The following is a 27,746-nucleotide window of genomic DNA, read 5'->3' as shown; positions in this document are numbered from 1 at the left end:
TTGGTTCATTGCCCTGAAAACTGAAGTGCTTCAGTCCATATGAAATACATCTCCATTTTTAACATATAAAAAACATTACCAAAAAGTGAACACAAATATACTACCTGCCAAATGAAATCCTCACTGAAGCCTTAACTATGAGCAAAGAATTTTTTTTTAAGGCATTTCCTCAAAGTCTTTTCCTCAAAGGAGAATTTTGATTCAACCACTTTAGAAACCTCTCTAAAACAGACTAACTACAACTAGAACAAATCCTGGTTTTGTAACATGATGGAAGACCACCACTGTTTGACAGCATCAGGATAGCTGTTTGTGAGTGCAGTAAGAACACCTCATTGCTGATATAGCATCTCCCAGGTTATCGGTGCCTCCTATATTTTATTAATAATCAGACATTTACTTTGCCCTGAACTGCTACAAAAAAATAGTTGAATTCTTAGAGTTGCTAAAGACATTACATATTCTGAAACTCTTGGCTTCAACTCACTGACAAATTCCATGTAATTTTGTTCTTGTCTCTCAAATTATGTCATACTGTGATTTATAAATAATCTGAAATATGTCAGCCTTTACATAAATAACAGTCAATAAAATATTTTTTTTGTATCAAAATGAAAAACCTCAGTGCATTTCTGTTTAAAAAGCAAAATATACCTACTATCCTGAAAATTGGGCCATAGTTGGAATCATTACTGTCCGTCAGTCAGTAACAATATCACCATTTTCTTGTTTCTGTGATGAAGCCTACATCGATTCTGGTGTGTGTGCACATGTACCACCAGAACCTCAATAGGAAGTACGGAGCAAATTCCTAACATCTCAGGCTGCTTCCAGCTGAAATCTAATTTGTCAAGATAACGGGAGAAGATAAATCATTTTGGAATAAACCTTTGTTAAAGTCTTTGCTTGTTTTGATATTGTAAATCATAATGCCTTTTCATCTGCATTGTTCTAGCAGGTTCAATATGCTTTATTTATAAAATAATGTTAGAATTGAAAAGTATCAACCCTTCAGTTGTATAAATAGAATTGCTAAATTATTTTAGGATTGTCCTTAAATTCCTATACTGTGAATGCACTCTTTAGTGAAAAAAAAAAAAAAATCATTAAGCATAACTATTAGGATCAGTTTGTTTTTTGAAATGCTTTCAAATGACTACCTTGATTTGAATGGTAATTTAGATATCAAGTAGATTTCAGAAATTTTTTTTGGTGCTGCACTCTAAAATTTGTCTGTACTCTTAATTTTTAGTAAGTATAATTATTTTAGTAAACTTAAATGGAAAGAATAAGTTAGCACCTAACCTTGGCAATGAGAAAAATACTTTTAAGAACCATGAATGTAAAATGTCCCTAACTATGCTATTGATATGAGCATGAGATTATTAAAAGCGAAACATTCCTGGGATCCAAATCTGCTTTTATTGTTTAGATTTGTTAACTTTCTGCATGTTTTGCACTGTACACACTGCTGTATAACATTTTCAGTTGTGCTTCTGAGCACTGGGTCAGCAAGCACAAATGCACATGCTTTCCAAATCTGGGTAACAAGATAAGGTTTCTATATATATAATTTTAAAATTATTATTGGTCAGAAATATTGGTTAATAAACTAGTCAGCTGTGCTGTCACTTCTCGACAAGAAATTATCATGCTCATTTTAGATGAATAAGATAGTCCCTACTAACTTGTCATTTTCATCTGATCCAGTGTCCTTGGAGATTTACTTATGATCTATTAAAATAAACGTTGCCATTCTGTTTTCTAACTAACATATGAGAGATGTCCAATAAAAAAAATCTTATAATGAGTGCCAGTATGTTCTAGATAACACAGAAAGTAGATCACTTTTTGAACATCGGTCTGCCTTTCCCATGCTGAGATGTGTATCTCATAGTTCTTTTTATTTCATAACATAAAGAAACTCATTCATCCTTTCCTACCCTTTAATGTGATGGCACTGTAATGCTATCCCAATTTAAATGAATAAAAGCAGGTCCTGGCCATCTTAAACAACACTTTTAGAATAGCACCTTTAAAATTCCACTCAGTATGAACACCAAATATAATTATGAATGTGGAGTTTCTAAGTGAGATGCTATTTTTCCAGACAGCAGAGTTTCAAATAACAGTTAATATGCAAATATAAATGCATGCTAGAAGAAACCTAAAAATGTATGGTTGCTATCTTTCCAGCAGCAATGAAACTGTGTTATTTGCAAAGCACTACACTGTTGTTATTCTGCCTCAGAGCTGAGACAAAAGTGTAAATGCTTTAAAAATACAAAATATAGCAAATGTTCATAAGTCTACTAACTTGTCTTTACACTAGAACATGAAAGAACACCTACCTTTCTTCCCCCTGTGTTTATGCGAAGTGGAGTTAGGAAGGGATCAAAAATCATATGGCTGGTTTCAATATTGACAGGTGATTGTCTTTTCCCGACAGAGCAAAGATTCCAAGCTGAGTTCACCAAGCCCCAGAAGGAGGGAACTGCAAAATATAGCAAAGGGAAAGTTTAAAGAAAGCCTGGAAAGACTAGAGAAATACATGCAAGGCAGATAGCCAGATAATTAAACTTTTGTTGTCTGCACACACATGCTTAAACTGACAACAGGCAAATTCATCTACGCTTAACACTTAATACACAAAGAACAAACATATTGTTTCATATAGTTTTGTATCAGGGATGAAGACTGTTTTAGCTTTTTCTTCTCTTTTGAAGGTACCTAGATATAATCCCAGATTCAACTATATATAGCTCCTTTGCTGTTAGTATTCTAGAATATTTACTGAGCAATGCAAATGTGACTCATTAGTCCTTAAGCTAATTTTCCATACATTCAATGTTTCCGTGGACTGAAACTGTTCCATTCTACTGAACTTTTTAAAAAGTCTTCATATTTAGGAGAACTCATTAAAAATCACAGAATTGTAAGAGAAACTCACATGTTGCGATCCTGGAGAACAGGCCTGCTCTCCAGACAGGTTCTACTAGTTTCTGTTCTATTTGCCCAAACCTCTCTTTAGTCAAGGTTTTGATCTAAAAAAAACTTGTTGGAAAGCCATACTCTGGTGGTGATGGGTAATTCCTTCCCTGTATGTGCAATGGCTAGCAACATAGAGCAACACCTGATTTTTGACAAGCTGAGTTACTTTCTGTACCCCTAATTGGGAAAAGAAGTGTTATGTAACTACATACTGCTTCATATCAGGTAACTGCAGGCTGGAGGTCATATGGCATCTAATCTGCAATTTATAGGCAAGATCAACCTGAACTTCTCTTTAGATGCTGAAAAGATTTCTGACTAAATGAGTAAAGAGAAACTAATAAGATACACAAAGGACACATTTAGATTTGTGTCTGCAAGCTTTGTCCCTGTCTAAAGTATATAAGGCAACTTTGACTTTATCAGAATTATTTTGTAGTTCTGTGTAGCAGGTGGAAATTTCGCAGGTAGGAATGTTGATGCCTTTTTTGGCTTTATTTTTCCTTTTTTACATGTTGTTAAAAAAAATCATAAACTTTGAGCCTCAAAGCATTCTTCTAATCTACAAATTGTGTGTGACAAAGTCTACAAACCTGGAGCCGGGGGAAGGAGCCCAGGTGTTCTGCCCAGAGGGTGGAGCTGGAAACAACTCATCCCCTGCTTATAAATAGCTTTGTGGTGGCCACAGTTAGCTGTATGCAGGGTTTTACAGGGTTGATGCTTGTCTCTGCTTGTAGTTTTTGGCTACTCTAGTGGGAGCCATAAAGAGTTTTGGCTCCCATTTGTAGTAGATACTCCTTGGAGGGGAGGCAGGTGGGAGAGTATCTTCTGAGTAGTGTGTAGCCTTAGGAAGATGGCTGATCTCTGTGAGTGTTTTGCTATCATGCTTTATAGAACAACTCAGTTCTTTTTGCCCTCAAAGTTTGAGTGTACTTAGGTGTAAAACTTTGGCTGGGTTAATATATAGCTTCATGTAACTTTTCTGTAAACGGTAGATAAACTTTAGAGTTCTTTTTAGGCTATTGCTTGCACAGCAAAGCTGCAGTGCAAGTGCCTACACAGAAGTAATGGAAAGTGTTTTGCAGGTGTTATCTGCCTATTCCAGTAGTTCGTAAGCTGTCATCCACAGATGTTACTTTTACTACAAAATATCTAAAAATTCAGTTTTCAAGTGAAGCTTTTTCTACTTTGTGCAAGCCTGATGGTGTATCTACAGGTGCTACTTCTGCAGGTGAGCTTAAACAACCCTGAGGAGATCCGAGTGGTATAGCCATAACTGACGTGTTATGGATAACAAAGCTTAGTTTCCTTGTATTCCCTAGTTGAACAGTTTTGAAGTGAATGTGTGATACTAATACCTTAAATTCAGTGGTGAAATATCTTTTTTTTAACACCTGACGTGGACAATCAACTCGGCTGAAGCCCAAAGGGGTAACTACCCTGAGCGTGTGCTGCATGAAATCTGTAAGGAGGGATGATACTGTAATGCTCTACAGCTCTGGAAAAGCAAAGATCGGGGAATAGCACCTAAAATGGCTGGAATTGAAGATACCCACATCAAACTATGCCAGTAATCTTCTATTTGAATATTAAACCCTGTGTGCAATTACTCCCTACAGGGGCAGATGGAAGCCCTTTAAAATAGGAGAAGCTTTGTGCGATCAGAAATATTAATGGACAGTATGGTCTTAAAAATTTATTTGGCTCCTCTGTTTACCCTACCAGTCAATTCCCACTTCCACTGGAGACTTACATGACCACAGAAGTTCCCAGAGTATGCTAAATGATAGTGTTAATACTTTGAAATTGAATAAAATAAATGTAGTTCAATTAAAAATAAAACTGAGAGCACTTAATTATTTGTGCTTTTTCTTAAGAGAAATATCATAGGATCTCACTTCAGTTTTTGTCAGAGAGAAAAATCTTTCTTTATGTGGAGCTCTAAAATAAAAGTTTAGGTTAAGTGAGATAGCCTGGTTTCCCTTGATAAATCCCCCTGTGTTGTTATTTTTAAAAAATAAATTAATGATGAAACTGTAGAGCTGTAGGTTCAAGAGGGAAGATATTAAAAGGGAAATCTGTTGCTTGAATGGTTCCTAGTATTACTAAAAAAAAAAAAATCTTATGGGCAAAAATACTCTTGGTATTGGTAAAAACACTTCTTTAGCAAACTTTTAAAAAAATAAACAAACAAACTAGACATGGTAAGTGCAATAAAATGGAAAGCCAAACAGGGCAGTCCATTGTCTTCAAGTTCATATTACTTAAAAAATTTATGATGTAACTGGGATTGTCCCAGAAAAACTGCACTGGAAAACAGCTGCTATGAGAGGATGTTTTATAATGTTATTTCTGTTTTTGACAGGGAAACCTTGCAGTCTGTGCAATGCCTGTCACGCCAGCCCACCACCGTAAAGTCGAGAAGGTGGAGCTTCAATATTGTGATGTTGTACTGCAAAGGTTAGACTTGTCACCCAGACACGTAAGTCTGTGCTGCAATCTTTGATTTCTTTCTAAATGCCTAGGAAGCTCGTGCTTAAGAATCTCTATGATATGTGCTTGTTGCGAGCTCTGTTATGTATGGTTAGACAAAAAGAAAGTGCAGCAATGGTAAACTTACCTCGGTGTTTAGAACGACTGTGCTTATGCTTCAACTGAAGGTTAATTAAGGATGACTGATCTAAGATTGCACACCTAAGTTAACTAGTGGATGGGGATATTACACAATATTAATGTCTGATTACATTTAATTAAAGTAATTAGTGATGCTGCTTAGATGCTCAAAGTAATAGAAAAATATTCAGAACTGTAATAGAAAAATCCAAGGAGGCTTTATGTGGGAAACCAAGGCTTAAATTAAACACGAGTACTGAATTAACTATTTAGTCTACAGAAATTAGTGTATGAATCTAGGAAAACATATAAAAGTATTCCTTATTTTATTATTCTAGCTTAGCTAACAGACAAGGTTGTACTAGGGGTTAAGTCATTAATGAAACAGTATCTCCTTCCCCACAATTAAGTTGTATTTCCATAAAAATTTAGTCATGTATGAGTGGGAATATGCTGCATCTTTGTGTGTGGACCTCTGAAGCATTTTAGCTAGCAGCCTGGCTTCTGCACTGTACAGGAGCTACTCTTCCAAGCCAGTCTGCATGCAGCCCACATACTAGCTTACAATCTCATTTAACAAGATTATTTAGCTACTGGTGGTTATACCAAAAGTTTCTGTATACTGATCATGTTGCCTCTGCCTTTGTCTATAAATCCCGCTAAGTTTATATCGCTTGAGAGCTGATTTGTTGCAACCATGTTACATGGACATAAGGTGGTAAGTTTTTCTCTGATCAACGTCATACCTTCAGCCTTCTCAGAAGGAAAATTGGATAAATTCAAAGTTTATTTCCTCTGTATGTTGGCACTCTATGGGCAACAGACTTTCTGTGTGTGTGTCATATGGGGAGATGGTGAGGGAGATCACTTCTATTTTGTACCTATGCAAAAATCTCTGACATCCTTATTCAGTCTGTATCTTATTGCAGCTGCTCTTTTTTCAATTTACTGGGAACAATTTATATTGAGATATATGAAGATGCTCTAGTATCAACATGACACAATAGAATGAGGGATTCTGATAGTTTTTACCAAACCTATGCATAACAACAGTGAAATAATAGCAGCTAGAACAATAAAGCGAGGATTGAATGCTATTCTCCTAGTGATGAGTACCGAGGATTTGCCTAAATAAATATTCTCCCCTCCAGAGAAAATCAGTGGGTGAACAGTGTCCCATAAGGATACCCTTCTGTAGGTACAGCAAACTTGCAGATAAGCACAGTGGTACAGTCTACAGTGTGTGTTCATACGTTATATTGTTGTCATGTAACAACGTAGTGTGTGTTGATATGTAATATATGTTGACATGTAATATTCTGCATCCCTGTTGTGAGAGGAGGCAGTCATTTTCCCAGTATGGGTTTAGAGGTGCATGTGGTGTACAACATATTAATTACTTGATCTTAGAAAAAACGATGCTAGACTCAAAGATCTAGGTCATGAAGGGGTTGTGGACAGTTAAGCAGTGTTTTCTAATCATTCGTCTGGCTGTTGAGGGCTTGTTTATAAAGTTTTTCAGAGCTCTACCCCATGGTCTGTTTCTGCATCTTGCTTTTAGCAAAGCCATTAAGAGTCTGTAGCTGGAATTTCTCTGAGGCACTTTTTGAAGAGTCCTTGAACGCGCTGACTAGCTCAGAAGGCAACAGATGCATCACTTGGGGTGGGTGAGATGACTCTGTACTTTCCAGCGCACCGGGCTCTGTGGACGGGGCGCTGCTGGGGGTTCATCCTGTAGCAAAGCTGCCCTGGGCTGTGTGGGTCTGCTCCATTCAGGTCCTGGCTGTGTCCTCCCTCCTGAAATGACTGAGAAAGTCTAGAAGGCCATGCCCCACCTGATGAAGCGTTACCTTTTTAGCTCTCAACTTCACAATCTAGGGGGACCTTAAAGATACTTGCATTTACTTGGAAAGTGCCTGCAGTTGCAGAGAGTGGTTCTGCAAGGTTTCTACACCAGAGTTATAATCAATCATTGTTTCTGAGTCATAAAACATATGGGAATTTAAGATAAAATCCCATCTCTCTCCCTGCTCTTCTCATAGTTTAAGGCTATGATCTCTATTTTGTGCCATGATGAATCACAATCAGGAGCCATTCCTAGTTGTTCAAAGTTTTCAAAGAATCCTAAGTTTTCCTTTCTCCCTGCTCCACCCTCCTGTTCATACACTTTCACTACCTTCCGGGGTTCTCAACTCACAGCTTATTTTTAAGGTAACTTTTGTTCAGAATGCTAAGCCTTGTAAACACATGTGACTTATTACTGCTTCTGGGAATAAAAGCAAAGGGCAGGCAAGTTTCATGCATGGTAGGCAAATGACTTCTATCATTGCAAAGCTTTAATATCCAGGAAATATCCCCACATTTCTCAGTACTGCTTCAGAGTTTGGGGAAAAACACAGTAGGCTTTCTGCCACATTCCTTGTGTTGCCTCATATAAGTAGATGAGATAGTATAGCAGCAAATCAAATAGTAAGGTATCTGGGAAAAAATATGTTTAAAAAAGCTGCCATCGTCAGAACTAGATACAAGTGGAGACCATCCTGCCACCAACCTTGTGTGTCTTGCTGATCTGCTGATCGTGCTTCCTGCACTGGGCACTTGGAGTAAGTAGGACATTAAAATAGTGTTAGCTGTGCAAACCTTTCACTGAAGAGACAAACTCTGATTTAGGTCTGAACAATGCAGGCACTCTGGTTTAGGAGTAACTACAGAAGCAACAGTTTGTGCAAGAGGTATCACACTACATTGAAGTCAGCATCTTTGTATGCATGAAAACCCTTATGTAGCTGATTTTTGTGTAACACGATGAAGAGCTACATAAGCATGAAAAAGCTTGTTTAAAAACACCCAAACGGTAAAATGGACACTGGAATTGCCGGATCATAAGCTAAGTTTTTGAGGTGTTATGTGTTTATTCGGAGCCTTTATTTAAATAGGACCAAGAAGCCAGCAAGCTTCAACAGAAAAATAAAGGAGGTGTCTAGAAGTAAGAGAGCATCCTTCAAAAAATGGTGTCTAAATAAAATAGAGAAGATTATAAACTTTGACAAATTAAATATAAAACTAAAATAAGAAAAGTCAAAAGAAGATACTGAAGATTTCCTAAGGGCATTGTTCTGGGTTTGAGTGAGTGGTGGGTTTTTTTTGGTGTCAAGGGAGGGGGTTATAGGGGCAGCCCCTTGTGAGAAGCTTCTTGAAGCTCCCCCGGATCCAAGTCAGCTCCACCTCGGCTCGAAAACTGAGCCAATCAGCTGCGCCTCTGCGATAACGTATTTAAGAAGGGACATGGTGACGGGCAGTGGGACTTGTGAGGAGGAGTTGCGGCAGCTGCGTGAACACCAAGGTCAGTGAAGGAGCGGAGGAAGAAAGGAGGGGGGAGGTGTGCCGGAGCAGAGACCCCCCTGTATCCTGTGGGGAGACGGCAGGGCGGCCCCCCCCCGCCACCCATGAAGATCTATGGTGGAACAGACATTGATTTATGGCCTGTGGCTTCTGCCTGGTTGATCAAGGTGCTGTGCCCGAAGACGGCCGGGGTCTTGTGGGAAAAGGCAGCCCCGCTGATGTAATTCAGCACTGGGAGGATTGCAGCATGCGGGGGAGTCCCACGCCGGAGCAGCTCGGGAAGGGCTGCAGCCGTGGGAGAGAATCCAGTTGGAGAAAGTTGGTGACCCACAATGGAGCAGTGTGGGGAACGCTGCGGCCTGTGGGAGCAACTCACATTGGAGAAAGTTTGTGGAGGACTGTCTCCTGTGAGAGGGGGACCATGATGGAGCAGGGGGAACAAGTTCCAGAAGCTCCCCCCACCAAAGGTGGAAAGAGCGGCAGCACTGACTGCACCCCCCATTCCCTGCCCCTGTGCCACTGGGGGAGGAGGTAGAGATATCGCGAGCAGAGCTGAGCCTGGGAAGAAGGGAGGGGTGGGGGGAAGGTGTTCTCAAGATGTGGCAATGCTTCTCACTGTCCTACTCTGTTATGTGTTGTTAGTGTCTGTAATAAATGTATGTTCTTTTTTTCTTCCCCTAACGAGTCTGCCTTTTGCTTGTGACCATAAAGGGGGATTTTTTCCCCATCCCAGTCCTATCTTGAACCCCAAGCCTGGCTCTCTGTCCATTCTTATTGCTGGAGGAGAAGGGGGAGAGAGTGGCTGTGTGGTGTTAGACTGCCAACCTGGCTCAAACCACGACAGGCATAAAAACCACTAAACTTTTTTCAGGTGTATGAGAGGTGAGGATCCTGACTTAGTCTGTTGGGCCAGCTGATGATCAAGTTGTAAAAGGAGAATGTGAAAGATTATGCAGCAACAAAGCTACATCAGTTCTTTTCCTTATTGCTTACAAAGGTGCCTAGTAAGGTCCCCACACAGGAACTTCTTTATGGGGAATGAATATGAGAAACTGTCTCAAAATCAAGCATCAGAAAAATAACTTCTAGTTATAAATTGGTAAAATGAACAAATTCATTAGGGTCAGTCAGAACTCCAGGATGAATATCACAGTGATAAATTGCCAAAATCCTCACTTAAAATCTGCATCAGTCTGGGAGAGATAAAATCTTTATGACCCTATTTTTGTAGTGCTTATTTTTCCCAAGTTATCTGCTACTGGTCACTGTCAGTGATAGGAGATGGAGTCTAGTCAAGACAGTAAAGTTATTTCTGTGTTGCACTGCACTAAGACTGTAACTTCCTCTTTGAAGTTTCTTCAACTTTCAAGAGCACAGATTTTCTGAATTTATGTTACTCTAGTGTTCATGAGTTTAAATAAAAGGAGTCAACTTATTCATGCAGCAGATCCTTGTTTATATATTTAAGCTTTAACATCAGCCCTGGAAATAGCATAAAACACAATCAGATTATATTTGTGCAGCAATTATTCTTGCCCTGTGTAATTACTGGTCTCTCAGATAAAATCTCAAGCTACTTTATTGAAGCTGGGAATTGAAACCACAGAGAGAATCAGCTATCTATGTACATCAATAAAGTAGTCCATTAATTATTTCCACCTACTCAACTTGAAGAAAATTACCATACTAATGCCTCTGGATAACCACATGACCTGCTCTGCTTCTACATAAAAGCCAAACGTAAAGTCATAAAGGCTTTGAGAGATAAATCGGCGACACCAAAGAAAAGAGTAAAGAATGGCATTCATGTAAGTAATTGGTCACAGAAATCTCCAGACTGCAGTAATATTAGACAGTATCACAATGGTTTCAAATTTGAGAACTGAAAGTAGTCTGAGTCCTATTTAAGAGGCAAAAAGTTGATAGCTGAAATGTATCCTCAAGAGTAAGACCATTATTCAAGACAGCATTACCATTATTCAAAAGATGTTAAAAAATATTAAAATTTTTCATCAATAAATCTTGAAACATAAAGAAAAATTAAAATTGCAAAGAACTCTAACAGCATCATATTACATACTGCTAATTTCATACTAGTCTGCTCAAATGTCATCTTCCCTCTGTATGAAGGATTCTCAATGACAGGAAAAGTTCAACTGCACTGGCTAAATGAGAAAGAACAGAAAACTGGAAAGGGGAAATGAGTTAAGATTCTGGAAAGATACTTTCTCTTAAAAAGTTAATTTTCTGCTGTGCATTTAATAGAGACATCCTGCAATACCCTCTTCAATTTATCTTTTAAATTATAGCTGCTTATTTCTGCCTAATTAAACATTTTCTTCAATTAAGAGTATTACCTGGGAAAAAAGTACTTAGCAATCACAATTAGTGACCTCTAAACTTCCAAAGCTTTTGCTTATTTTCATCTACACATTTGGGATACCAGTGTAGAAAACACTACCACTTCTTTCATTACACCAATTAAACCAGACTAATTATTTTTTACAAATTATGTTAATCTTATGGTGAAGAGCAGTTATACAACAGCATATAATTAGATTTTTCTCTGCCACATGGTGGTGAGTTAACGCATATACTAAAACTATACAATCGAATTCTACTTTAATGTTTCCCAAAAATATAGGTCAGCTACTTAAAAGGTACTTATAAATGCCTTTCATTATTTCTTCTTTTTGAATTATTAATATGGCAGGAGTAGGAAGGGGTATATCTGTAGGCAGAGGTATATCCAGGTCCAAAACTAAGCAACTTCAGTAACAATCTTCTAGGGCCATTGTTACCACTATTCTGAAAATATAAGGTACTTCCCTCTCTCAGTGCAATCAAAAGGATATATAGTCTTCGGGGAAAACTGTCTTTCTATGTATTGTTAGTGAAGTTCCTGCTGCTGAAGGGTTTAGCATAAGTATGTCAAAAAATGGAAATGAAAACAGATTAAAGGACAGTTTGGTTTAAAGGTTAAAAAGAAACTGGGATGTTTAGTGGAGTTGGCACAGATTGCTCATTAGAATGTCAGTCTTGGGTAAAGGAAATCCTTCTTGGTAAAAGAGCTAAAAATGAAAGAGGGGAGGGGAGGAAGGCAACACCCTCTCCCCGTCTTCTCTACACAAGACACTGAGCAGATACGTGGTCTGGATCAGTGCCTGTGTCTGCCATTCCATCATACGTTGGGCTCCCTTACTATGCCTGTCAGTGCCTGGGATGCTTGTATGAGTAACTAGCTCCAGCAATTACTTGCCACTCAGCTGGCAGTTTCTAATCACGTCTGGTCAGTCCCTCAGTCATCAATCACAGCCAGGGTTCAACAGATTCCCCTTGAAGCAGGCAAAGAACAAGCTGGCAATCACAACTGAGTAAGTTTGCCTGACACTCATTGTAATTTGGGGGTTGGAAAAGAGGGAGAGTTTGGCTTGGATTTAAATGCAGACTGAAAGGAGAAAAAGATGAAATGCAAAAAAGCTGTGAAGGTCGTTGTGCCCTTTAAATAGGGCTTTGCACTGAAATGCAGGAAACCCAGGCTTTGAGCTATCATATCATCTCTAGAAGTAACCTTTCCCTCTTCATTTCTTCATCTTTTGTTTTTCTGTTTGTGCTGTGGTTCATGCTGTAGAACTGGGGACTTTGGCTGTTACTCTTAAAATGAATGAGTGTTCTGAGGCAGGGCGAGTGAGATCTAAGGTTTTAAAGATCCAGAAGTAAAGTGAAGCTTCGCATAGATGAAATTGGAACACTGGAGAAAATTGTTCAGAGAAAAGTAATTTGGAACTTATTGTTTTAAGGAAAGAGGAAAGACTGCTTATCTAGCAGATAGCTTGAGCTCTGTTCTGTAGCTTCAGCTTTATTTTAATGTCTTTGGGATGCTATCGATCCTTTTGTTGAAAAATATAAATGAATGAAGGAACATAAAAAATTACAAAAGACAGCATATTTATTCTATCAGAGTGCTCTTCCTGGATATCCCAGTGCTTCACAGCATACTGTTACTAAAATATAACTCTAGGTAGTAAGTTGGAATTTAACTATTTATTGCCAAATTCAGTATAGTATATGTCCGCATCTGTTAGCACTTCCTGTGTTAGGATGAATATACTGATCACCACATTCTGAAACTACAGGACATTAAGGGATTTTGTCTGGAGAAGGCAGGCACTGAGGTGTAAGGCTTATGTGTAAGGAGCATCCAGTAAGGGTTAACAAGTCCCGTTCTCCATAACACTTGTGTGACAGCAGCCTCTTGAGAATTTCTTGTAGCTATGTACTACTTTGGTTTCTCACAAGACTCTTACAGCTAATGACAGCAAGTAATGCAGAAATGTCCTGGCTCTGCTGACTTGCAAAGACAAGTGAGGAGCAAGCACAGAGTTCACCACTGAACGCTGCAGTTCATATAAGTAATGACAGTTCAAGACAGAAACACTGATGTTCTGTGCTCTGGTGTTTTCTAGAGTAATCAGATTTCTCTGACCCTATTCCACAGGGCTCTGGCCCTGCCTGGGGATGCTGTTTCCACAGTGAGATTACCAAAACTCTGTAACTTTGATTGTTCTTGGAAAGGCCAGAAGTCCTTAGGACAGCTGACTAGATGCACTCACAGGCTGGAAAAAAAGTTGTCTGGGCAATACTGACCTCTTAGAAGTCCAACACGATGCTGCCATGCAACAACTATAAACAGAGGCATTACTACAAAATATTTTGGAATGGAAAGAAATCTTTGCCTTTCCTCAGCTGCTACATCAAACTATTCAGCTAATTGCCGTCCGGTGACTGATCTTTCAGAGTAATCTACAGCTTTTCCTAACTGTAGTAACACCTTGAAGATCTGATATTTCTGTCAGGGAAGAATGTAGTCACTGCTTCCTTGATGCCACAGCATGTGGCACACAGCCTTTGCAGACAAGCTGCTGCTGAGCACCAAAGCCAGCTTAATTGTTATCTAGGAAAACCTGCATGTTTAGGGAGAAACTAGCTCTCTTGTACTGATTAATCTGAAATATTCCTGGATGTTTCTTCTACACTATGTGTGCACAACAGGCAGAAGCAAAAGAGGCTCAGTGATTCCTCTGACCAAGGATGAACCTGGTTGCATGTGAGTCCCAGTAACTAAGGATCTTCTAGAGGAGTCTCACTTGCTGTCTTCTCCCTTCCTCCTGAATAAGCATTTGTAACTTACTGGTCTCTACGATGTTTGACAAACTCTTTACGTAGGAATTACTGTCTGAGATGCAAGGGGATAGCTGAGTGCAAGGGCATTCTCTTGGTTCATTTCACATTCTTTCTGTATTCTGTGTGCACACCACAGGACAAATACACTGAATAGGAAACATAACGGTTTCCTACTCAACAAATTCCAGCATCATCAATCAGCTGAATGTCAGGTGGTAACTGCTGTAATGAGACTAAGGCTGGTCATTATTGGCCTAATTTTCAGAATTGCTGAAATGCATTTTCTGAAATTGGGTGAAAATAAGGGAAGATGGGAAAGGATTCACTTTTTCTTGAAAAACTGGGCCACTTACATAATCTGAAAATTCTATCAGTGTGGTGTCTAGACCAGAAAGATCCTGTAAAAACAACATAAATGCTGAATAATGTCTTAGAGGAAAAAAACTGCACTGGTGCAAGACAATCTGTAAATCCCCTAAAAACTGGATTAGAAATTAAATTATTGAATTAACCATAGTGAAATTATTAACCAAATGGCTAAAATGTAACACAGCTGTAGACACATCTCATGTTATATACATCATCCCTCTTCAAGCCTGCTTCTGGTTGTCAGAGCTATTCAGGTGGGTTTGTCTGTGGCCACACAGGCTTTTGTAGCAAATGCAAGGCAAAAACTGCATGCTTACTCGAGTTTTTCTATACCTATTATTCAAACAAGTTTTCTGGTTTTAATATCCTTTATGAACTTGCCATTATTAGGAACTCATCTATCATTGGATTAATTGCTCAAATATACTGCAATTTTTTAAATGACAAGGTCATATTTCAAATGTTTTGGTCCATTAATGCATTCAGTTTTGAATTCTGCTGTGAACCTGAGCTTCCAAACAACCTTGCTGATCTTGCTGAGGCTGCTTTTGGACAGAGATACAGCAAATGAAACTGCTGAGTTCTGCTGTCAGTGAGGAAAGATTTTGCAAATATATTGCTTTTCACAAGGCTGTGAAGGTTCTTAAATACTCACCTAAATGTGTATTTAATGATACCAGTAAGTGTTTTCTCATTTACTTTGAAGTTTCTGTATTTGCAGTGAAATACAGAGTAAAGTTCTGCAGCACTCCCATCAGACAGACTAACTGGGAAGATTCTAAAGCTGGTTTTGTCTGGGGAAAAAAAAACAAACCAAACCAAACAAACAAAAAAACACCCCCCCCCCCCAAAAAAAAAAAAACAAAAACAAAAACAAAAAAACCCAAACAACCAAAAAAACAGAAGCAGGGGGAAAAAGGAACCAAACAAATACTCTAGGCATTGCTTGGGAGTGGAAAAAAAGAGGAGTGCTGGATGGGAGGGGAAAGAATATAGCCAGGAATCTATAAAGTTGTACAGGGTGTGGGGGCAGTGCGTGGGTGAGGCAGGGTGCACATCGATCCATTCACTGCCTTTCTACACGCTTTGTAGAAGATGAAGATAGCCTGCAAATTTCAGCAGCTACAGGTGCAGCCTGTAGGGCCTGACATTTATGTCGAACTTAGCTTAGAACACAGATTTTGATCTCCATTCTTCTATCCTTTTGCTGTCTAAATACACTCACTGCAAAAAAATAGGTAAATATATATGTATCTTATAATTACTTTACAGATACTAGATCTTTGGTGCTAAGAAATCAAAATATGTAAGACCAGGACATGCATGATTTTTTTAATGCTTGAATTTGTTTAAGAAAAGGCCTTCTCAAGTGCTACAATATATTATCAAGTCAGAAATGGGGAGTTAAACCATGCATTCCTTCTAAATTTAGCCACCAGAGGGCAGATCATGTGTTCTTAAAGGGTTTGTATGTTGTGCCAGGGAGCTGAAACGGGCAGGACCTGATTAGTGCTTCCCCGGAGTTCAGTGTCTTCAATCTCCTTGTAAATGGCTCTTCGGATGGATGGGGGAGAACAGGCCAGGGATTACATCAACAAGGAGCCAGAGAAGGACAAGCATAGAGACTGTGCAGTAAAGCAGGGCTGTGCATCGCGGCAGCCTCCCAGCTGCTGGCAGGAGGCCAGTAGCTACAGGACTGAGCATCAGGTCACTGAGTAGACCCACAGGACAGGCTGTTCAGGGAGGATTACTTGCACTAACATTCTCCTTGAGCTGTTTTTAAGCCAAAGTGCTTGAATAATATGGATACTCTAAAGATGGAAGCCAAAGGTACTATCTCCTGTCAGTATTGCAGGGTGACACTATCATATTCTTGTGTGACTCTGATACACAGCTATTGCTGTTCCTAATTCGATCCTGCCTGATCTCACTGTTAACACATGCATATAAAGACACAAAGAGCAACTCCCCCAAATTGCTTTGGAAGCTTCTGACTGCAGGCAAATGCACAACTCAATCTAGCAATTGAATCATAAGATCAAATTTGCTCTGAATGTGTCAGCAAGGAGTGGATGCTCCCTCTTGATGTAAGATAGGGTTTGGAAATGTGCTGCTATGCTGTCATCAGTGCATGAAAATGCAAGTGCACTGCCATGATGCAGAAAGCCGACAGGAGTAACTGAGTTGTGAATGTCAGGTGTGTGTTCAAGGTTAGATCAAATAGCCACTGCAAGGAGAACCCTCTATTATTTCCAACTATCAACTCCACAAACTGACATAGAAGCTGTTTAGCACAGCAGTAATCTTTCTAGAACCCTTCCTTAGCTAACTGTTTTCCTAAGCTATGAGGTGTACATGCATGTCTCATACTAGTGTCAGTCAGAGCACTACAAAAAACGCTGCTCATCTGACCAGTGCTGGCAGGTGGCATAAGTCTGTAAGGCAATAACCATGTGACATTTTCTTTCTATGGCTTGTAATGACTTATTTCAGCTTGTGAAAAATGACAGTAGCAAGCATACTATTTATGTGAGGAATACAGCAGTGCACGAGCATCATCCAGTCTGCAAGGTAGCTGCTCCACCTTGAAGAACATCAGAGCAGCACCCAATACATTTTAGCAAAGCAGTGGAGAGACTAGTCAGAGGTCCAACGCACAGAACGCCAACCTGTAAAATCTCTCACAGGCACAAAGACTAATCTACTTCCCAGCATGTCTCGGGGAGAACAGAGGGCCCGTAGCTCTAGAACACTCCCGACAGCCTATTTCTCTCTGCCAGAGATTGTAACAGCTCAGAAGGAATGAGCATCAATTGCTTCCAAGGGAGATGTGTAAAAGATAATGCATGTTGCCTTTTTGGCAGCAAAGATTCACCAGAAGATAGGGCCTTGGAGGCTTTATTACTTGTGACCTTCACACAGAACTGAATACATCTTATTTTCTGAATAATTTCAGCCTGTAGATAGAGCATTTGATGGTCTTTCTGGCAGAAAAATAAAATCACACCTTCCTTGAGAAAAAGATGTTTAGGAAGAAAAGTGTTAAATGCTTACATCCAGATGGAGTAGAAAATTTATGGCCATGCACATGGAAAAGGCTGCAAAGATAACTAAAAGTACGTTCTTATGGATACAAGCTCCTAAACCAACTCTAAAATTTATTACGAATATGATTATCAAATATACAAGGTAATAAAAAACCAAAACAAAACAAAACAAAATACCATCACCTAGAGGCAAAATCTTTAGCCTCATAATCACTGAAGATGTAAATTTAAATTGACTGCTGTTTTACAGGCTTGCTAATATTTTTAGAAATCAAAATATGAACAGAGTAATCCTGGAAATAGGACTAATTGAACTACTTAATGGTAATTCCTTAGGCTTTGGAATTACCAGCTCTTAACATTTCCTACCTGTTTTTTTTAGAGAAAAAAATTCTTCTGACTTAAGTTCCCACTTTTTTAGTTTTAATTTGAATTAGCTGAATAAACGTATTGAAGTAAACATTTTCTCTGACTCAAAAGAGGAACTGCATCTGTCAAAAGGTTGTTTAGAATTATAAAAACTGATTCCATATGTTGGCCAGTGTCTTCCATCAGTGCATCAGTCTGGCTTTAACACTAGAAAAAAAATAAAGTACTCCTTTTTAAACACAAATTATATTATCTGATCTGAATATATTTAGTGTTAGTTGACATGATTTTAATTTGTGTTCTCAGTGAAAAAGTGAACACAAATGTGCTATTAACATAATGCATATTTTTCTATAACAGCCTTATGTGTTTTAGTTATATGGCAATGTGCTTTAGTATTACTCATGTACTTTTGGTATTAGTAATATCCAGAAGGCTAGTCAGTACAGATTAGCTATCTTTAGTCTTCTCACTTATGCTTAAACTTCCTCTAACACAAAGCTACTAAAGGTAGCTCAGTAATCATAAATCCTATTAAAATGGCCATGTACACATACCCATTCGCTATAGATGAAGTTTACTCTCAACAAGTTTTTTCCATTATGACCTGACCAAATAAAGAAGAGTAGACACCAGGCTTACAATCGAAGTTGTATTTTTTTACGTTTTACCTAACTGAGTTCTTGGAATGTCCCAGGCAGACAGGAAATGGAATGATTTGAGACTTGATGGGACAGCTAGATTTTTTTTTTTCTGCTTTTAAGAAAAGGTTTCTATTTTGATCTCTCTCAATTGTACATACAATGACTTTTCTGTCTGAGTTTTAAGAAAGGTATTTCAAGAATCAAAACAATTCAGTTCCTACTCTGCTTTTCAAACAGCTGTAGAAATTTTGCTGAACTGTAGTGGTGTACATTGAAATAAAACCCCCTCTTTGTTTGCATTCATCTTAGGGGAAGAGCAACAGTGGTTTAGCAACTGTAAGATATGTGCAGTGACTGAACCTACTCCAGTCCGTGTGCTTTCTTATTTAACGGAAAAGACTGAATGTGTCACGAGGAAAATGGAGGGTGCTTATTTCAGAAATATTTTCCAAGTAATAAGTTGAACATGAATGACAAGTCCTTAGCAAAACAGAAAAAAAAAAATTCTCAAGTGCTAGCAACACTGTCTTCCTAAAGTTTTAAGTGTACTACCCAGAATTACCTTGGCTATTTAATTGTAGTGCGAGAGAAACAGGGCAAAGTCTGAGTCTCAGAGGCAACTGTCACTGGAAGCTTTACCTACATCAATAGTGATGCTTTTTCTTTGTTCTGCACTATTAGCTGTTGTCAGCTGGGGTAACGGATATATCTATTATGCTGCCAAAGGAAACCAGCAGAGCAATATAATGACAATTCCTGGACCACTTATAACCACCCTACTATCTAATGTATAAGAGGACTATTAATTTATTTTCTGTAGCATTAACTGTGGCCAATTTAATAAGAAAATGGTCTCTCTACATCATTTGTTGGGGCTTGACCCAATGATTTGCTCCTCAGTCTTAGGATGTGAAGTAATACTTTTTGCTATATTTGTGTGAAGTATTTCAGAACCATAACAATGCCCGGTGTTCTTGTTACTCCACTGATTTACTATGATTGTGATTTATAGTAATAATCAGTCCTTTGAAACCTCAGTGTAATGATTTCATTGGCAACAGATCCTAACAGCTTCAAAAGGCAACAATTTGAGCACTGAATATTTCCTAAGAAGAAAGAAGTAGCTAACAATAGTAAATTATTGGGCTTTGCAGAAAACAGTTTTACTCTTGGTGATTCAAAATGGATGTCTTGCAGGGTTTTTTTTTGTGGAAAAACATCCTAGTTTAAATTATCTAAAGATCCCTCCTGTTTATTCTTTTGTGTGTGTTTCAAAAAATTTTGATCATTTCTTCAGCAAAACATTCCTTACCATTTTGTTTCCTCAGAAAAGCTATAGCTATCAAGTTATTCCTTTCTTTTCTGGCTGAAATATTTTTATTAAAATATGACTAGTGCTTGCTGTTAAGTGCTTCCCTAAATTACAGATACATTCTGCATACACATCACTTGCCAAATGATACTAAATAAATTATCCACATCTAATTCCAAATTTATGCTTAATGTCTTTTACAATCCCTGAAATTCCCCGTTTAACTTCTACTTTTTTCTTGTTGTTCTTGCTTGTTCTATTTTTGCTGTGTAGCATATAAAATCAAGGTGGACACCACATTTTAAACAGAGAGTCTATTTGTAGGTAGCTGAGGAAAAATCTCTATTTTTGTTCACACAATTTAGTTTGCCCATTTTCAGTTTCTCTTCCTTCAAAAAATACCCTCCAATTTGCAGGATGAAAAACTCCATAAACTGTAACCTCTGGGAAATTTCTGCTCTGATACCATCTGAAGCTTCTTGCTGCCATCACTGGTGGAAGGATTTTGTGATGCATTTTAAATCAAAAGTTCTTATGAAATGTTGTCTGAATAAAGCAGTTCAGATGGACTGCCTAATGTACAAGCCCACAGCAGTCATCACAGACCTGACTGGGTATCTCCAAAGATGCCAGCGATTATGAAATCTCCAGTTCTAGAAATTTCTTTGAAAAGTAGGAAGCACAATTTTTGCAACCTAGTGAGTTTTCTTTAAGATCTTTTTTCCCTGAAGTAATACTTCATATATCTCCTTAAAATCTGAAAACATTCTATATAACTCATTAAGCAGATGAACCTCATTTACTACAGTCAAACCAAACATACTACTTCTAAGGCAACCGCTACTCTCCATAGGCTGAAGATGCATTAAACTTACATTTAAAACAGGTGTTAACAGTTTTAAAAGCCCAACACATTTTGATGGACTCAGTCTTCCTCCTGGGAACTATTCATTATGTGTATGTTAGAGGTGGCTCTATCACAAGCATATTACCTAACTTCTAACTACTCAGGAGTTGTACTTCCTGCTCAAATCATGGTTTGTTCCTATGTAATGGAGGAGAAGGTGCTTCTCAAATATTCTACTGAAAACTTCATTCACTCATGTAAAACTGGCTGGATGTTAAATCCTAGACCTTGAGATCCCTGAAAGTTCACTTAGTTATTGTAAAGCAAAGGGACACACAACCACTGAGAAGATCACTGAATGAAGACACCCAAACCTAAAAGAAGATAATTTACATTTCAGAGATCTGATATGAACTCCCACTTGATCCTTGTCACAAAGTGCTTTTAAGTAACATACAAGATTTCGGATGATTCCTGCAACTCACTAGGCTGTATACAAAAAAATAAAACCAACCCCAAACCCCTAAACACATACCACCACTACCAAGAAAAAAAAAAAAAATTAATTTGATTTAACTTAGTTTTGTAGTCTAGGGTGCATGAAAAGTTAATTGTAACAAACCATCTGTTAGACAAGTTCTGGTGCATTACCTTGATGACAGATGAATGCAGATAGCTTGTCTACTTCTGTCTGCTCTCATACTTACAGTCATCTCTTTTGTAACTCAGCTGTGCTATCTGAACACCCTTAAAAAGATCTCTGAATGTTCTTTAAACTTAAGCAGTATCTGACAGGATGCTCTGTGGCTAACATTTAATAACACTTTCACGATGAAAAAGAATTCTCAAGATGAAAGTGTGAAAACTCATAAATACATTTAGCTTCTCAGCCTGCACACACATCCCCTATTTCGTCATGAATGAGGTTTAATCAAATAAACTGAAATTCCTGAGTTGGTCAAAATAGTTTTAAAGTTCTTTCTTCTTTTTCCTAGTTCTTGTTAACCCTTGCACATGAGCACTTCTAAATTGTAAAGAAATGCTATTAAATTTTGCATTAGAAAACAAATTCCACAGATCCTGATTTTGGCAATGACTGTTTTGGCTACTGACTGTACAGGAACAGGTGGCACTGGGCACAATAAATAAAATTAAGTAAGCTTCTTTTCACTCCTTAAACAAGATGATGTCAATGTTTTGGGCTTAGACTGAACATTAACCAAGACATAAAATTACAGCAGCTTCCCTGAAATTTTGCCATAAGATAAAAGTACCTTAGAGCCAAATACCTGCCACAGCTTTTAAGAAAGCAAAATACGCAAACCTTCAGAAACATGTTTCTAATTACCAATTTTACCGTTTGTCTTGACTTTTCCAGAAGGACAAGAAGTTGTGATTTTTAAATTCCACTATTTTGAATCTCTGAATCTGGGCAACTGCATAAACTAGGCAGGCTTGTTCAAACATTTTCTTCATTACCAGAATAATCATCCCCTCTTAAATGTTGACAGAATCTGTCATCTTCACCTGCCCGTTATTCACTGTATACATAATGCTAGTTGAAGTTAACACCAACATGGGCTTGCAGCTTGTCCTTTAACACTTACATGCAAACCTGTCAGTTCTTCACATTAAGATACATTTACTCTTTTCAAAACACATTCAAACTGACTACTAATTCCACAGTCCTTGACTTCATAGGCAGTATAAACTTTTAAATGGTAATTGAGTCATCTTTTGATGAGCTGAAAGGGAGAGCAAAGTATGATGTTGCCAACAGCATGCTGTTTGCTCAGCAGTAAAGTTTATGGGCTACTGCTTTATTCAGACAAATTATTAGGTTCAGTACAGGTGGTAGGTGGATGACACACAGTCATGATGTACAGAAAATCCATACCCATTATCTAGCAGCATCTTCTAGCCTTGAGATCTGTGAATTTACAGCTGACTTTGGAGCTATGGCCAACTGACATTCAGCATGAAATCTATGTCACTCCCCCTGTGCAGGGCATAAAACTCACAAGTAGAAAAGGTTGGCAGGAGGATCTATGCCTCATTTTTTTTTTACCTATTAAAACTTCTGACACACGGGGGTTTTTTTGACAATGTTACTATTAGGAGTACAGATTGGGAAATGAGACACTTTTCTCCATGTCTCCTCACTGCAAGTGCCATACTCTTTTGCTACAGTGAACTGCATATGCGAGCTACTTATTATTTCATTTTTAAACTGAGTACATCTACATCATTCATAAGTCAATAGTGCTGTATTTGCTGCCAGTTTTTTATATCATTGACAAACATACCTGCTGCTGAAAAACATCCTGGTGCAGTCCATTCATAACTAATTCTTCTGTTTCCAGATTGAAAAATACTATTTGCACTAGCAATGTTCACATCATGTATTGCCTGATGATTTTTCTGATCCAGCTTTTATTTTGAATGTCACCATAAGTGTCCGAAACTTAGAAATTGAATTAGAAAGTCATTCTCTTTTTTTCTGTTGACTTTAGTGCTTAAAATGGCTAAAAGTCCGAGTGCCTCTGTTAGTCTAAACCGGATTTTGTGTAGACACTGTACTTTTTCCTTCAGATGATCTTTATTTCTTGTATTTTAAACAGAAGTCAAAAGGGTAATGTATGATTTAAACTTTATCATCAGATTCAAACTATTTTTTTCAATGTGGATGTAGCTCATTTTATCCTCCTCTAAGAGATTAACTTTTACCACCTGTGAGGCAACTGTAGTGCTGAACCCCTGAAAATCTGCCAACCTTATACAGGTTCTAATAATGATACTGGATCAGGAAATACTTGCTGTCGACTTAGCATTCCATTTTCTGCTGTGAAAACTCCTATCAAAAACATGGTAAAAGGCTCTAAACCAGTGAAGCTCTGTTTAAATTAATATAGTTGTGCTGGCTTTAATAAAAAGTGAGGGTTTGGTTCTCTGCTATTTTCTGGTTTTAGAATATATCCAACTTAGCCTTAACCATCTAATATTTTTTTGGATAAATTGCTAAATCCTCAGATGGCACTATGTGGCAAACATACAGCATAAATATTGTTCTTCCTTACATAGTACTTAATAGACCCAGTTTCTCTGTCCTTCCTGAGAAAATCTGGTTGCTGTCTCTTGCTTTTATGTATTGTGCTGCACTTTATAATCCTCACTGGTCCTCAAGAGACTTGATGCCAAATTCAGTGCTGGAGCTCCCAACAGAATGACACCACTTCGAATTCAGCCTCGGCTGGTTTCACTTCGTGAACTGAGGATGTGAATGGTTCTGACACTTTCTATTTCCTTGGATTTCACATACTCCAGATGACAGGAATCATTTCAAAAGGCAAAGTAAAGGGTAGAATCTATTCAGGTAGAATCCAGTCAAGTGTGACTTGCACATGCCTTTCTGTCCCCCCAAACATGTTTCTGAATAATCTACTGTTCTAAATTCCTTCCAAACAAAATACCCTTCAAATTTGTGTTGTGGGCTCCTGAAACTATCAGGCCTTTGCTGTATACAAAAACTGACTGTATTCCTTTGACATACTAATTTCTTTTCTTCTGTTAAGATTAAAAATAAATATATATAAAAGCATTCTCTTCTATATTTTCTCTGGGATGTCATTTATCTTATTCTGATTCTTCTGACAGCTTGTAATGCTTCTAGAGCTTACATTTCAAAGAACTTTTCAGCAGTTCAATCTCCTTTTGGTTGCCACAGTCTGGCCTCAATTCAGCCAGCTGAAACATGGCTAAGGGTTTTGAGGAGCAGCAGAGATTTATTTCAGAAGAGTTAAAGGTGAAATAAGCAGCATCAGGCTGTCTCCCCCTTCAGCAGTTCTGTAAGGTTGGTCTTGGCTCTTCTGAAGTTTCCTACATGAGGCTGGCCACAGGTTGCACTGACTGTGATATAATACCAAAGCACCATTTTCTCAGCTTCTGCTGAGGCAGCCTCATCAGCTTGGAGAATCAAATCCCTCAATGGCAGAGAGGATAGTATTTTTGAAACCTTCATTGGCCCTTCTCTCTTCCTGGAGTGAGAGAAAGCACAAGGAGAAAAAGCAGCAGCAAAAGGCACAGTCAGAGCTGTTCATTGTAACTGATGGTGAGATCCTTGTTACGACTAGAAAAGCATGGACCATAATAGAAATGTTCTTCAGAACCAAAGCAGAAATTAATTTAGCATTCTTATTTTTCTGACTAATAGAAAGCCCTTTGTGGAAATTTATGCATCTGATTAAAGTTAATATTTAAAAAATTATGTGTTTGAAAGCACATGGATACACCATTTATATTTATTACTCAATGATCCTAAAGACATCATCAAGAAAGCGATAAGAAATTTAACTTGTTCTACTACTGTACACTAATTAAACTGTTTAGTGCCGAGATTAGCATAAATAAGGAATTAGCAAACAAAGATGTGAGCATAGGATGATTTGTAGTATCAGCACATTGATGCACTGGGCTCAGATACTGTAATTTGATTGGCAGTGCTTTATTAAGTTTTGGCAGCATTTAAGTAGACTGGGAGTGCTGTTATGAAGCTCAGGCACATTAATCCAAGCTCCAGCTCTTGTTAATACTGATGAGTGAAGGCAGTTAACTGAATTATGTATGAAGTACTGCTGATTAAATAATATTTCACTCCTTGCTATAGAATTAACTCTGCTTTATTAACAACCACTGTTGTCTCTAATAGTGAATGTCACAGGGACCTTTTCTCAGCCATCCACTTTTCATTTGTTTTAACCATCTGTTCAGGTTGCTTATATATGTACCCATCTATTCCTACTTGTACTGGCCTTTGAAATAAATATTTTTGCTTTTCCCAAATGTTGGTGTGATACTAGAAAACTTTTATTCCCTTATGGGAAAGGCTTCAATAAAAGTTTTCAATTATTTTTTCTCATTGACAATAGAAAAAGATTCTACAGATTACATAAGCACATAATTTTGATTGATGGCATCTTAAGAATGAAATACAACATTAACTGACTATTTCTGTTCTACTTTGTTGCTGATTTCTACGTTCTACCTTTTTGTACTGTTTTAAAGTATTGCACATAAAACCAGGGACACACATTAATGATGGGAAAAAAAGGAAGAGCCCAGAAACAGAATTTCAGGTTACAAAGAAATTGTAAAGTAGGGCTTTAGAAAATAAACTAATATCCCTTCAGGAACCCTACTGAACAACTACAAGAATTACTGTCCTCACCAGTTGACAGATGTTTACAATTAATCTCAAAGACAAGCCACCGGAAAGAGATCTCACTTATTCAGCTGTTCAAAGACAACATGACAGAAGCTAATTAGGGTAGTGGCAATGGTTTAAAAACAACGACAACAAAAGCCTCAACATTGTCAAGACACTCCTGGACCAGGTTGTCAGAAGGCCAGATCTCAGTGTTCTTTCATCCTTTGCTAAGACATGCTATGAGTTGGCAAAACATATTGAAATTACATTCCCTGAAGTTTAGTACTAACATATATATTAAAAAATATGGAATACATTATGCAAAATATATGAAGTCACAAGTTTCTGTTGTTACAGAGAGTGATAAATATTTTTAAAATAGTGTTGGAGTTCTGACAAAGAACTACTATTTTATTTTCAGTGCAGACTACGCATAGCCCTTTCATCATCAGCCTTGAAATATTCTAAGAATAAGCTTTCCAGTGATGGTCCCATTCCTGTCCATATGTAAAAGGTTTTCAGTAAATTGAAATGAAACACTGTGGGGCACAAGTGACAGTGACAAATACAGAAAATATATTTGAATAGTAGCAGAGATCAAGGATGATGTTTTAATACATATCAAAACATGGAAATGCAACATTTTCCCTATTCCATATTACTTCATAATCCATTTATTTCATAAAGACAACTAAGGAACAGGCTTTTTAATGTGTCTTTGGAGAAAAGAAAGCCCACAGCAAGTACCTTTGTATATACGTATTATGACTTTTTTTTTTTTAATTTCCATTGCTTACATTTGTGTGTCCCCAGGAAAATAATTTTTCATAATTAAGTTGATGTTATAACCAGAAACAGTGAAGGAAATGCTTATAAAACATTGTTTAATGGAAGTGAATCAGATATTTCTTAATTCAAACTGCAAGAATACCATCAGTTAGGATCAGCGGGTACAGCAAGGTCTCTAATTAAGGTTATTCATTGCTTTGACATGATTTTTCCCTTGGTATTCTTTTAATTGCAATGTTATAAAACAGTTTCAAGAATGCAAATACTGTATTTGAAACCCTGTTTCATAATACAAGTTTACACTTTGATATTGAGTTGTCTTTTCCAAAAGAACTATAATGATAACAGCGATCTGCACGTACAGTTATGAATAACGGAAATGGTCTGTGGATGAACTACTGAACTCCCAGAACCAGAAAATCTGAATTATTTCCTAATTTCCTATGAATTCTTGTATAATTTGTATTATAGATGCACAGAACTCATGTGCTATTTTGAAGCAAGTCCTTTTTCATGTGGGGATAAGACAGCCTCGTGTTAGGACTGTTGGAAATATTTAGGGGAGGGAGGTACAAACAGTTCAATCTGATCTGAGCTAGGGCTAAATTTCTCTTAACTCACAATGAAACCCAGATAACAATCTCAGTGACCTATTACACAAGTCTTTCAAAACCAGAGGGGTGTCCATAATCTAGTTATCTAGTTATAACCATTATCTAGTTATAAGATAGGATTAATCTTGATTTTTCTTCTACTCTAATATGGTGGTGCCATGGCCAGACTAAAATGATAATTCAGTATTCACACTGCTGTGAAAAGACAAAGTATCTTAATGAACAAATGAGAGGAGGTTCCTCTCTGAAACCAGTGATTCTCTCTGTATTTTGAATGGTGGGTTCAAGGAACACAGAACAAGGATCAAAGGCAAACATACAGAAATTAGAGCTAGTAAATGATTTGTTCTTCAAGTTAGAATCTGAGTCATTTTGCCATTGCAAAGCTAATTTTTTTTGCTTTGGTATAATTTTAAGGAGAG

General features: G+C 37.8%; 1 protein-coding gene across 2 annotated transcripts in view; it reads right to left on the bottom strand.

Annotated features, from left to right (window-relative positions):
- The window catches only part of CA10 (carbonic anhydrase 10), a 208,650-nt gene that overhangs the window by 122,659 nt on the left and 58,245 nt on the right, over window positions 1-27,746 (bottom strand). For both annotated transcript variants that reach the window (XM_042802670.1, XM_042802669.1), the window contains exon 4: window positions 2,352-2,494. In XM_042802670.1, coding sequence (XP_042658604.1) covers window positions 2,352-2,494 — 143 coding nt within the window. The remainder of the gene's footprint in view (window positions 1-2,351; window positions 2,495-27,746) is intronic.

This window comes from Tyto alba, unplaced genomic scaffold (assembly GCF_018691265.1).
Source record: "Tyto alba isolate M040663 unplaced genomic scaffold, T.alba_DEE_v4.0 Super-Scaffold_39, whole genome shotgun sequence".
Lineage (NCBI taxonomy): Eukaryota > Metazoa > Chordata > Aves > Strigiformes > Tytonidae > Tyto > Tyto alba.
This window is presented reverse-complemented; position numbering and strand designations above follow the sequence as displayed.